The sequence below is a fragment of the Seriola aureovittata genome, chromosome 23, assembly GCF_021018895.1.
Source record: "Seriola aureovittata isolate HTS-2021-v1 ecotype China chromosome 23, ASM2101889v1, whole genome shotgun sequence".
NCBI lineage: Eukaryota > Metazoa > Chordata > Actinopteri > Carangiformes > Carangidae > Seriola > Seriola aureovittata.
In genome coordinates, this window is record NC_079386.1 from 1,682,475 (window position 1) to 1,696,284 (window position 13,810).

The 13,810-nt window shown below is 42.6% G+C and overlaps 1 protein-coding gene across 5 annotated transcripts; it reads right to left on the reverse strand.

Moving 5' to 3' along the window:
* Positions 1–159: 159 nt before the first annotated feature.
* On the reverse strand, positions 160–13,298 carry zfta (zinc finger translocation associated). Of its 5 annotated transcripts, none has more exons than XM_056369899.1 (6): positions 12,820–13,298; positions 11,454–11,498; positions 9,862–10,386; positions 6,820–7,188; positions 5,979–6,434; positions 160–4,612 (listed from the first exon to the last, which is right to left on the reverse strand). In XM_056369899.1, exons 1-6 carry the CDS (start codon positions 12,935–12,937, stop codon positions 4,116–4,118), a joined length of 2,010 nt encoding a protein of 669 aa, XP_056225874.1. In that variant the 5' UTR covers positions 12,938–13,298; the 3' UTR covers positions 160–4,115. The 5 variants fall into 5 exon arrangements, with proteins under 5 accessions (XP_056225874.1, XP_056225871.1, XP_056225872.1 ...); XM_056369896.1 differs by having other exon boundaries at positions 160–4,615; XM_056369897.1 differs by having other exon boundaries at positions 6,820–7,191.
* Between the last annotated feature and the right edge of the window lie 512 nt (positions 13,299–13,810).

Sequence of the window (13,810 nt, forward strand, 5' to 3'; positions counted from 1 at the left end):
TCACACGTGCACATGCTTGTCTACCTTGTATACTATTTATTCATTCTTATTCAGCAAACTTGTTTTTAAAAAAATATAATTAAAGGTTTGGTTTATTAATCTTGGGTGAAATGAATTTGAATGGAGGGATAATATTGTGTAAATGAGCAGACGGCCTCACAGTGTTGAGTTTTTATTCAAAGATCATAGGAGGAGAGAATGCATATCTCACATGTTGGCCATGTACAGATGAGAGGTGAGCCGACAAAGTTTAAGTGAAGAATGAGAGGCTGGTCATTCACACAGTATAAACACACACACACACACACAAACACACACACAAACACAAGAAAATTCATTATCACATCGTCATTCCACTGTATCTTACTTCATTTTAAATAATTAAGTGCTATGTCAGATTTCTATAGTGAGCCAAAGTGGACCAATGAAATGTAAATATGACTGTGTCTCTGCTGAGTGAAGCAGGGAGAGTCTGCCTGGGCTTTATATCCACAAGTCAGGTCTGATCATTCTTCAAAAATTGAACTTTTCAGAATTTATGTCGTCACATTTATGTACAACAGATTGACCGGGCCACTGCTCCAAATATTTTGAGAAAATGTAATGTTAAATGAACAAGTTGCAATTATTATTTTGAATTTAAAGAGACAAAAATCACAGTATTTCTATATAAAGTTGTAATTTCTTAAAAATAAAGTCATATTTTTTTATTTGAGTATGAAATGTCATATGTTGTGAGGAGCCTGGATTGGTTAAATTACATGTGTTTTAGTTTTCCTCACAGTCTTTTATAATATATTTTGTAAAAATCACAACTTCATTTAGAAGTATTACAGTTTATTCTCAAAATATAACGTTTTCTCATGTTATGATTTTTTCTTTAAAATAACTTTTTCCTCAAAAATAATACAATTTTTTTCTAGAAATATTAAAGCTTTTCCTAATTACTTAATTATTCTAATTGTACAACTTTTTTTTAAATTACAATTTTCCAAAATATTTCCTTTTTTAATATTATGACTTTTGCTGTAAAATTACAACTAAAACTTATTTAAACCCCAAAATTTTTCTCAATATAAGTTTTTTTCTTGAAATATTGAGGCATTTCCTTGTTATGACTTTTTCCAAATTACTTATTCTTATTGAATGACTTTTTAAAAATCAAATAACCAATTCAAAATATTTATTTTTATATTATGACTTCTTCCATAAAATTACAACTTAATTTAAATCAACTTTTTTCTCAAAAATATTACAAAAACTTTTTCTTGAAATATTATGGCATTTTCTCCTAATGACTTTTTCCAAATAAATTATTATAATTTAGAACGCATTAAAAAAAACAAAACAAAATATAACTGGTTTTCCTTAATATTTACTTTTTTAAATTATGACTTCTTCCTTAAAATTACAACTTAATTTAAATCCTCAATTTTTTCTCAAAATAATTCGTTTTTTTCTTTTAATATTACAGGATTTCCTGATAATAACTTATTCTAATTGTATGACTTTTTAAAAATCAAAATATAACCGTTTTTCCATAATATTTACTTTTTTATATTGTGACTTTTTCCTTAAAATTACAACTTCATTCTCCTAACATTATGAGTTTATTCTGGCCCTAATACAACCCACAGCAGACACGTGTATATATCTTAAAGATCACTGATGAAATGTTTGTGGATGAAAACAGAATCCCTGAGTTACATTTTCCAGGTGAAGAAGTGACATTTCATGGCAGACCTTTCTTTCACAGACAGCTGTTTTTCTTCAACTCCTTTTGTTGCATAAACTCTGTACAGTGAATGAAAAAATGAAGCCGTACCAAAGCTCTAGTAAACGTTTCAAAGTGAATGCAAAAGTCCAACAAGCTACTCTCCAGCCATCAAAGAACGACACAGTTCAAATCTTGAATGAAGTAGAAAAACTGGACATAATTACAAACATGTTTTGTAGAAACCAGGGTGCATAAAAGTGCTTGTATAAAGGAAAAATAATTCTAATTTTTCATATATGTATTTACATATTCTTTTTTGTGCAGCTTTTAGCTAAAATGAGTTGTGGATGATGAAGAGGATGATGATGCAGGCAGGTGTAACAACAATGCAAAATGACAGAGATAACATATCTCATTATAATGAATGAGAGGGAGGAGGACGTCCTTCTCCTCCACTGTAAACAAGGAATTAAATACACTAGAGATCTGAACTCACTGACTGCACGCTGGCATTCATTGTCTTCAGCAATAACATCAAACACAGTCTCATTCTATTAGCTGTACACAAGGAAAACTGGGGTTTAATACATTTTTAGGGCAAAGTGCTGTGTTGTCTTCAGACACATTATCGTAAAACTAGTTCAGCTCAGCCTCGCCGAAGACTCTGGTTCTAACTTCCTGAGAGCGAAAGACTCTGGCCCCAACCAGAAACCAGCCCCAGGCCCCTCCTGGACCTGAAAGATCATTAGGTAGACATGAAATGTGACTACAAATATTTCAGTGTGCCATTAAAAACTAAAAGTCCAGCACTAGGTGTTTTAATAACTAAAGCCCCATTTTCAGTATTAGTCCTGGTCAGACACGAAACTGATTCAGCAACATTCACAAGTTTGTCCTCCTGAAACTTGCGAAGCTAGCAGGTTAGCTGCTGTAGCTACTGAGCTAACAGTTTACATGCTAGCTAGCCAGGAACATGGTAGTGCTAGCAGAAACACAAGAGTGGAACTTCTGGGTTTTGAGGCCAGGCTGCTAAAATGACCTCGTATGCTAACAAAGTGATCCATTAACTTTGTTAAAATTATGACACAATCATGCTAAAGGACGAGCAGCTAGCATGAAGGTGACGACAGCGCTCTATAACCCGCCAAGCTAGCTGGCTTGCTAACTGCCGGTTAGCAGACAAGAAGTTCAAGAGACGTATTTGTACCATCAACTTTTTTCACGCAACTGCAAATAATGCTTCTTTTGTTCAGAGGGTTATACAGAGGAAAACTTCCTTCCCAGCTCTACGTTTCTTCAAAAGTCAGCACTAAGACAGATCATTTTTGGTCAATTTGCAAAATTGACCAAAGTTCGACCTCATGCAAAAACTAAGATTTAAGCCACTTTCATGAGAAAATCTGTTAAATACAAATATGAAAGTTTTGCTGTGAAATCATGAATGCAGGTCTGACCAGGCCTTTAACTGGGGCGCCTGTGTGATTAATTGTGGTATTAATCTGTAAAGTAACATTTCTAATGTAGATGTACAGGCTGTAATTTGCCTGTTTGAATCAGCATCCTAAGGAAGGGTAATGCATTGACTTGTGAAAAAAAATCCGCTCTGTTTAATTATCAGAATTCTGAGATAGTCATCTCGTTAATTCAGAAAAACAGAGCACAATTCTTTTCTCAAGTGAATGCATTATGCCCACTACAGCACACTCAACACGTTTCCTTCTGGTCCAGTATACACCCGGTTCCAAAATTGAATCTGGCCCATATACAGCATGACTGTCAGATGCCACTGGACTATTCTGGTGCGCACACATAATAGCCTGAATCTGCCCAGATGTGGAAGTATATGGGCCAGACTTGGGCCAAGGACCAAGGCATATGTTGGGCCAGAAGTTTATTTAGCTGTCTTGGTTTCATGTATGGTCTGTGTTAATGGAACCTATAAAAGCTTGGTGAACGTTGTTAGGACTTGGTAGATATATCCATGTACGTGTGCACATAGAGATTTGAGTGATAAATCCTCTGAGGTCCTCATGTAACACTGTTCCTGTGCAAATAAGGCTTTAGTTTCAAATGAGTGTCTGGACTTTTATTTTTTTAGGCCATGACGTTTTTAGGTTGTTGTCATTTCCTTTGCAGCAGTTGCTACCTGCCACATTATCCACAGCAGTGCTCAGATTTAGATTTCAAGGGAAATTCCAGTGTTTCTCAACCTTGGTCTCACTCTCTTATGACAACTGGGAACATTTAACTCAGCACCTGATTGTAGAGATTAAGGAAGTCAAAGAGAGGGAGGAGCAGGAAGAGGAGAGTAAGACCATGTTTGATCTGAATTTCCCTTTTAAGAGAGAAAGTGGAGGGCTGTCTCTGAACACGGGCCACGTGAGGACTGAAGCCCTTTCTAAGTGCCAAACTGTGCTGGACTGGGAGCCAACTCTGTGTGTCCGTGGTCCTGGGAGGAGAAGCAGTCGTCAGAGTGGATGAAGTGCAAGGCGGTCTGGTTGTAGCTCAGCAAGGCCTGCTGCTTCTCCTCCGGGCTGTAGTCCAGGGAGTGGGGGTGCACCTGCTGGATGTGCCTCTTGATGGTGCTGACCTTCAGCGTGGCCAGAGTGGCTCCGCACACGATGCAGATCAGCCCGTGCCTCCTGCAGTCGTAGTCCATCAGGTACTCCATCCGCCAGCGCACCTGGTAGTTTCTCCTCTGGTCCTTCCCGGGGTAATGGCCGTGACGAGAGGGCGTGGCCGTGGCCGCGGCTGTTGCTGTGGCGGCGCTATCCCGTGCTTTACCCTTCCGCCCGCTACCACCCTCCTCCCTCTTCACCATTTTACTGGGCGTCATGACATCATGGGTGGCATCCTCATTCGTCTCTCCTATGGTCGCCTCTATCGGGTTGATTTCTGCTAAAACAATAAGTTCAGCAGAATGAAATGACCTTACTTTAATAAACCGCATATATGAACAAACAAAGCTGCTTCCTTATATCTCTGTATCTTAAAGCTGCAGTGTGTAAAGATTTATATATAAGAAACTCTGTTTCATCAGCTGAGACCAGCTCCACTAGGACACACTCACTCATCCTGGACTCATAAATATGAACCAGCTGCAGATTCTTTGCCTCTCTCAAATGCATGCATAAATAAACTTTGTAACTGGGGTCAGTGAGCATGTGTAATGGTCACATGATAACTCTGAACACTCTGCTCTGACTCTGGTTTTTAACAGAAACATGTTTTTATTCACTCATTCATCACTTTGCTGTTAAGCTACTGTCAATGTAATCACTTCATCACTTCCTGAAAATGTTCAAATTACATGCGTGGAAGTCTCTCTTCTTAAAAAACACTAACAAAAATACAGCTGCAAACAGTGATTTGGGCGCCAAGTAGCCCAGCAGCCCAGAGTTGCCATAGAAACATGATGTGATTATGTCAAGGGCATGGTTGTAAGCACTCACAGCAAGTTTCATGTCAGTTGATTAAAGACTGCCTGAGATATAACTTGACTTCTTGTTTGGCCCCTCTGCCGCCATTTTCGATTGGTTGTTATGGTTGAATGCTTTTGTAAATTAAAAATCCATGTGAGTCTTGGTCTGAAGATCATCTGTGCCAATTTTGGTAAAAAGACTGGACAAAGGTTGTCCAAGGAGCAGCAAGAAAACACTGAATTCGGTTGGATCCAAAGATTACAATGGCTCACAGTGAACGCACCTCCAAATTTGACCTGTTGGTGGCGCGGTGGTGAGGCACAGACATGAAACTTTTTGGAAAGCACCATGGGAGTGTCACCAATCAGTGTGCCAAATTTCAAACCACACGGTTCTAGGGGCTGCAGAAGAAGATTAAAGGAGATGATGAAGGACAAAAGGCTCAGCTGCTTGGCCCCCAGTAACTTGGCCCTTATACCACACTTTCTAACACTTTTAACTTCCAGCTTTAGTTGACTTCCTGCTCCTGTTCTTATCAAGTTTGAATGAACTTATTTCAAGTTACACCAAACAAAAGTATGAAACATCTGTGCAGGATGTGTTGAGTTTTAATGACACAAGCTTAACATCTGGAGAAAAAGGCAACACAAGCTATAGGAAATAATTAGCGTATGAAAATTGTGAGAGGTGAGTATGAATCAATTTGTTGTTGTGCTGGGAAACGTTTGGAATTATGGCGACTTTATCAAGTAAACATGAGAAATAGTTATGTAATTTAAAAGTAAACCAAAGCAGAGCAGAAAACAGGGAAACACAGAAGTTTGCGAACATCATCTCACCATCTTGACTCTGCATCCCTCCCCCAGAATAATCTTTGGTCCAGGCGGCAGCCATGGCTTCTCTTTCCTGCCGGCTCAGGGTCGTGGTGTCAGGGTGACATTCCTGGATGTGGCGGCGGAAGCTGCTGACCTTGGTTTCGTGCAGGACCTGAGAGCACACCATGCAGAACGTGTCCTGGCCCTGAGGCCCGTAGGCCACCAGGTAGTCGAGGCGGAGCCGCCACGGGTCGCCCCCGCGCAGCCGCCGCTTCTTCGGCTGGCGGAGGGGCTGGGGTCCCTGCTGCGGAGCTCCGACGCCACCGTCCTCACCAATAAGACGAGTGTCCTGAGTTAAAGTGCCATCGCCTTCTGGGTACAAGTCCGTGTTGATCTGGATGGCCTCCACATCCTGAGCAAAGAGGTCCACCCCGCCATCTTTGGTGCTGGGCTCTGATTTGATTGAGTTTTCTGACTCTTCTGTCATGGGGCAGAGAAACATACAATGTTTAAGATAAAAAAGGATATGAAAGTTCATCTCTAACAACTGCATTTCCCATGAGGCTTTGGGGGTCCAGGGTGCTTGGCTCACCATGTTACCAGGGCAACACTGATCCAGATAAGCAGCGATAAAAAGGGTTGTTGGGTGCTGGTGGGTGGATGTCAATACATCTCAAAGGTCAGACAGATAAGACCAAGTGATAAGATACTTTGTTTACTTTATATAGTTTTTCGGCAGTTAACCGAACCAGTCTGGATCAGTGGTTTTTGGAGAACATGTCAGGGTTAAGTCGACCTCTTACTGTTTACTTCCTTAATACCAACTGCACATTTCGTTTTTGAGTGTTGTGCTGACTGATCTCACCATGAGTCTGAGCCCAGGCCTGCAGGATGCAGTGCTTCTCCTCGGAGCTGTAGACCAAGGAGTTGGGGTGGGTGTCCAGCACGTGGCTCTTGATGTGGTCCAGGTGAAGTGAGGGCAGTTCTCCTCCACACACCATGCACAGCAGCCGGCCCGCCTCCGCCTCGTACTCCATCAGGAACTCCTGGCGGAACCAGGCGTGCAGCGAGTCGTTCAGGTAGCGCTCCAGGGTCCGAGCCGACGGTCCAGGGAGATCCTGCCCCTCCTCCTCCTCCTCCTCCTGAGGCTGCGGGGCCTCGACCTCCTCAGACTGGGGGGACAGACTGAGGGGCTGTTGTGGCTGCTCTTGGGGTGTCACAGAGTCAAGGGGTTCTGCTGAGAATCAAGGAGGGGACGTCTTTACAACAAAAAAAATAAAAAGATACAAACACAAGTCTTTTTGATACCACCACCAGGGGGCACTAAAGTCAGACATTTCAGTGATCTGTGGAAAAGGACTCTACTTTATTTGTGCTACACTAACTACTATTACCAATTTAGTTATTATCTCTTCATTACTTACTTTTATATTTAATTTAATGTGGAATGATGCTTGTGTGCAAACTAATGCACTTTCTCTTTAATGTACAGGAGGGTTCATCAGTGAGGTGTACAGTGGCAGGAGGTGTGGGAGTGGTAACCCATGCAAATCTACAGAGAACATGCAAAACATAAAGGAGAACGTAGGCTATGAAACGGCTTTATTTTCATATGGATGTTGTTGACCACGAGTAGAGGAAACTAGCTTTCAGGAATGGCAGAGCAGTTAGATGAAAAGAGAGATGATACAAGTCGAGGTTGTTTCCACTGTCGGATATTTGACTGTTAAATTAAGACACTTTCACACTGTGGGGAACATGCGCTCTGCGTCCCTCTGTTCTGATACAGAAAGAAAATGATGTGCACGTGAACACCGTCTATAGTTACGTGTACTTAAGTAACAAGTAGCAAGAATGAGATGAGAAGATCAATATGAATCTCATATCTGTGTGTTTAGGGGGCGCTGTGGTGGCTCACCTAGTAGAGTGTGTACCACGTCGGCTCAGTCCTTACCACAGCGGCCTGCGTTCGAGTCCGACTCAGGCCCTGTGCTGCATCATCCTCTCTCTCTGTTCCCTGGCTTTCCTGTCTCTCTCTCACTGTCCATATCATAATAAAGCCAACAATAGCCAAAAAATGTCTGTGTGTTTAATAAAAAAAAATGTCTGTGTTTAGTAGAGAGCTGGAGCCAGGACGTGGTTAACCTATCTTAGCATAAAGTCTGGAAGCGGGGGGGACAGGTATCAAAATCACAACTACCAACACCTCTAAATCTCACTGATTAACTTCATAGTAAACACAGGCAACAGATAAAACTGAGCAGTTATACTGTATCAAATATTTTCCTTTAAACTAATTCTTGTAATTGATAAACCAGGCCCATAACTGGAAATGATGTGCATGTGCTTCCCAAGAAATATAATCGGCCACATAGTGGCACTGTGATTAAGGCTTGAAAATGCAATTTTGGAAAGGTAACGCCCCCTCACAACATCAGTCTGATGTTAGAATAAGATATTGACAAGTAACTTCACAAAGGGCGTGGGTTAGCAGGAAAATTGCCATAATTCATTAATGATTTGTCCAATCAGCATCAGAAAATCTGAGCGCATATCTGAAGTCAATGTTTGGGTACATGTCTACCAAAGCATTTTGAGCCCAACCTGCAGGGGGCACCACAAATACCAAAAACGTGTACCTCAAATCCCAGCCCCAACTCTGGGAACTCAATATCTGAAGTGTCATATTTATCGGTGCAAGTGGGCGTGGCCTGTCACATATTTGCTCAGAACTCAAGAAGCCTTTGAACAGTCCTTAAACTAACTAGATAACTGGAGACTTCCTGAGATATCTCGTGAACATACACTTAGGGATGGGAATCGAGAACCGGTTCCAGTTGAGAACCGGTTCCAACTGGTTCGATCCATCAACATCATATGCCTTTATGATTATCGATGCCCTCCACTTTAGTTCTGCTTGCCTTGCAAAACAATGATGCCACGCCTTAGCAAGAGGCAGTCAACGCAAACGACAACGAAGGATTCGAGGAAGTGTGGATTAATTTCAAAACAAACATGAAAAATTTGTAGATGCAGCACAGCATTAAATATCAGGGGTGCCATGTGTTTGACGCTCCATGCTGCCGGTCAACGAGTGCTTCCCAGTCTCAGCAGAGCAGTGAAGGTACAAATGAGTGATGTGTCAGTGGCGAACGAGCCGGCTCTTTTAAGTGAACGATGGGGAGACGTTTTTCTTCTTTTTTTGGGGGGGGAATTGATACAAGGCAGACCTAAAGAGGCAGACAGCAGCCCCTCCTCAAAGGATTGAGCAACTACAGAGCAGTTATCTATCTTGTTCAGTGTTCAGAGACTCATAATGATATTTGCATTGTTGACACTGAAAACCTGTATTGGCCTACTTTTTCCACACAGAAAATCCACAGGAATTGATAAAGAATCAGATCGATAAGCAGAATCGATAATGGCATTGGTATCAATAAAATCTTATCAATTCCCATCCCTACATACACACCAAGTTTTGTTCAAATCTAATGAAGGGGGGACAAATGGCTAAACATTAGATCTGCAATTATTGAAATGTTGCAGGCTGTGTGATGATGAAACAAGTGTGAGCTTGTTCTCACTCCTTCTTTAAACAGAATTAAACTACCTGAAGTGACTTTGCTCAGCTTTGTGAGGCCTGAAAGCTGCTCATTGCTGCTTGTGGCTTTAATTTAGGCAGATTGAGCTTCTTCTTTCTGTTGAGCACATAAGGTCTTGAATCTGGAATCACTGGCTGCTGCTATATTTTACTTTTGTTTTGCATTCATCTTGTGGGTTTTAATTTCCAGCAAAGGTCCTGTCAAACCAGTGTCATTTTACACTAAAGTTGGAAATCTCATATTGAAATGTCAACACTTCACAACAACACTTCTACCTAATCCAGTCCAGGTACAGTCCTACCCACCAGCAGCATGTTGGCCTGAGTCCAGCTGCTCCTCTTCCTCCTGAGGTGAAGGCCCAGCAGCAGAGCTGAACGACCTATGACCTCCCCCCAGGCTCAGGTGGTTCTCCCAGCCCGAGCGGATCACCTCCTTGTCGGTGGCGCTCCACAGCAGGGAGTCTGGGTGCTTCTGTCTGATGTGCCTCTTTATGGTGCTGAGCTTCAGCGTGGCCAGCGAGCTGCCGCACACCATGCAGATCATCCCGTGTCGCTGGGGGTCAAAGTCCATCAGGTACTCGCTGCGCCAGTACTCGTGGTAGTAGCGGCGGTGGTCCCGACCCGGGATGCGGCTGAGGCCCGGACGCGAGGCTCTCTGGACCCTGGGTTTTCGTCCAGAGGGCCCAGGGACTGGGGAAAGGAGGAGTGGGTGGTCAGGGCCCTCTGTGATGCTCCAGTAGGTGGTGCCTGGAGATGTGACAGGTGTGACCATACCAGCCCCCGATTCCTCCTCCTCACCTCCACCATGGCCATTGGCAAGACCGTCCTCTTCTGACAGAACAGGACAGAACAAAGATCAGTCTCATGAGATCAATATCTCTTTAGTATGAATGAATGATCCTACTCTTCCTCTTTTGACACCAACACCATCACCATCATTAGGTTTGTTATACTTGAAGGATTAAAAACTTTTTGCTAATTTTTTATATAATAAGAGACTGTATCTAATGTGGATCTGACCAATGACAAACAACTTAATGATGTCACTGCCGAGGCAGAAGGATCAGTAGTTAAAGTCACTTCTGTGCGGTGGCTGACAAGGGCAAATGCGTTGCAATGTCCCAAAACACTTCCATTAGCAGACATGAGCTGCAAATACAGAAATGATGCAGATTCAAAAATACATATGAAGACACAAAACAAATACAACAATGGAAACGTGCTGCAAATGAAACGACGTGCTGCAGGAAGCCAAAACAAACACATGAACAACAAACACGCTACAAAATAACGGATGTGTTCCAGGCCTCTAGGGGGAGCTCTAAGTGGAAAACCAGCATAAGCTTGAGCTTCGAACCAAGAGTCTAGACCTATGACCAGACCTTTGACTTTGGACCAAATGAGAGAGTATGAGGGTAGAAAGAAAACGTTTGTGTTCTTTTTTACATTTGGCCATAGTTTTTACAATATTATAAAAGAGCAACAGTTAACGTAGCAAGTGTTAGCATTAGCTTAAATACAGTCTATGGGTTTTCCACTTAGAACTCCCCTTAGAGGCCCGGAGGTCTTCTGTTGCGTCGTCTGGATATGCAGTGTTTTTTGTTTTTGCATCGTTTCTGAATTTGCAGCATGTTTCTCCTAATGGAAGTGTTTTGGGCCATTGCAGCGCATTTGCCCTTGTCAGCCACTGTACTTTTTTACTTGTGCACCACACTGTTACTTTCAATAAAAGACAGCTCTATTAGATATATGGTTTGTAATAAATTTGCCAATACTACTGTATCACAGACAAACAGGAATATGTTAAATAACAAGAAATAAAAGTAAAGTATACAATACATATAACATCTATGTGCATATATTGTGTATATGATTTTTGTGTATTAGTGCGCTCATACTCAGATCTGTCTTGGTTTCAACTGCCAGATGAAACACAGGATCAGCTACATCATGAGAAAGAAGCATAAACATGAAGAAGGAAACATATTACATATATGTAGGGAGATTTTCTCAAAATGTTTTAATGTGCTACTGTTTGATTGATAACTGGACATTACATCACTCTTTATGAAGCTCAGCTTCCTCAGGTGTTTTCACCTGTCAGGTGAAGGGATTTCCATGTTATCGATTATCTGATACAGCCAGGAGTGGACAATAACGAAGTACATTTACTTGAGTACTGTACTTAAGTATACTTTTCCAGAATCTGTTCTTTACTTGAGTATTATTCTTTTTGTAAACTTCTGACTTTTACTCCACTACACTTACAAGACAAATATCGTACTTTTGGCTCCACTACATTTCTATGAAGTATTCTTACTTTGAAACAGAGCTTTTTGTCAGTGAATGGATTTTCTCTTATTTTGAAAATGCGATAGCCCGTACACTGTGTTCATCACAGAAAAACCAATCACTGCCAACTCCTCCACTGTCAGTCATGTTTGAACCTGTCAGTGTCCTAACCAATGGCGTTAGATAAAGATGAGGCAGAAGATTAATTTAGTTTGAAATGTTTTCTGTGTTTACCACAACTAAACTCCATCACTGACTAAAAACGTTGATGTCCAACTTGAGAAAGTGTGTCAAGGGACAGTAAGTAACGTTTGTTTTATTCCACTTTAAAATAGACAGCTTGTAGTAGGTTGGTCAAATGACTTATTGCTATTTCTATAGGCTTATATTCAAGCATTTTATTCTACAGTAGATTCTACAGCTGTTATCACACAGTTTGCTGAAGTGCAGTCAGCAGCTTGTTTCAGAGTCATATGGTTCTGTAAATGACAACACTGTGTTGACATAAAAAAATTACTTTTGAATACTTCAGTATTTTTACAATCAAGGACTCCAGTACTTTAACTCCACTAAAAATCTGACTTAACAACTTTCCCTTGTAGTGGAGTAATATTTGACCAGGAGGATCTGTACTGTGACTCAAGTAATGGAGCTGTGTACTGTGTCCACCTCTGGATGCAGCTCATTTCATCCAACATCCTTTAGTATTGTTGTTGGTTCATTGGTGTTACTCGGCCTGTGCCGCCGCTGCCCACTAGGTGGCAGCGGTGTGTCAGTCCGCCTGCCTGCCTGCGTGCTGTTGAGCCTTTGTTTATAGGAGCCACAGAGACGGAGGGGCCATGCTGCTCCATGGCATTGTCCCTGACACGGAGTAACTGGCTGCTTGACAATGGCCGTGGCTCTGACAGCCACGCAGACCCACTTTGCGATGGGAAACAGCAAGAATAATAACACTAGTTTTTTTCTCTTTACCTCCCAGGTCACTCTCCTCTTGCGTCGCTTCCTCCTCTCCGCTTATTATTAATGAGAGCAGCTCAGCCTGCTCGGCACACCGGAGGTCCACGGGCTCCCCGGGCTGGTTCTCTTCCATCACTGCCCGGCTGCTGCTCTGGTCGTGGCTGCTGTTCCTCCTTCACTGTAGCGTAGCGCTGAAGCGGGACATGTCACACACACAACAACATGTCACAACAGTACCACGCTCACGCCGCTCGGCTCCGGTCGACACGCATCTACCCGCCGCTCTCTCTCTCACGAGCCCATCGCTGAGGAGCCCGTGCTCTACGATGTCCCCCCACGCGCCCCGCACGGGAGCCAAGTTAACTTTTCATATAATCACACAATCATGAATCCGGCGCGACCAGAGCCCACTCCTCGTCCCGCTCAGTGGGGAAGCGCCTCGGCGCAGGCCTCCAGTAATGTATTTTAAGGCTCTTGCTTGTCTTCAGGGTGGGGAGCCGGACTAGGGGCCCCTGGGGCTCCTTAAGGGGCTCCTGGGTAAATTTAAAGAGACAGTAGCAGCGTCGACAATGCACACCCACCCCGTGAGGGAGGGGGTTGGGGATGGTGGGGGTGGAGGGGCAAACGGAGCAGCAGGCGCTAATACAGATAAGCTGCTAATACTAATGCTGTTGTTCTCACAAAATCATGCGGTGATGGAGGCGGTGTGTCGCGGCAGAGCAGCGGTTAACACACGAGGCGGGTCCACTACACCTCAGGGCCCCACCAGCTCCAGCTCCTAATGTTCTGTGATGGGGATCCCATATGGTATTTACATAAACCCTGTGTTTACAGTGAGGGTCTACAGCGGATAATAACCCGTGTTATTATAGCCCATATAAGGCTGCAGCTAACCCATACAGAAATATAATATAACATATATGTCTCTATATCAAGAGTGATGTTGCCATATACTCACATATATACATCCACTGAATATATGTTATAATATATATAAAATACCCAC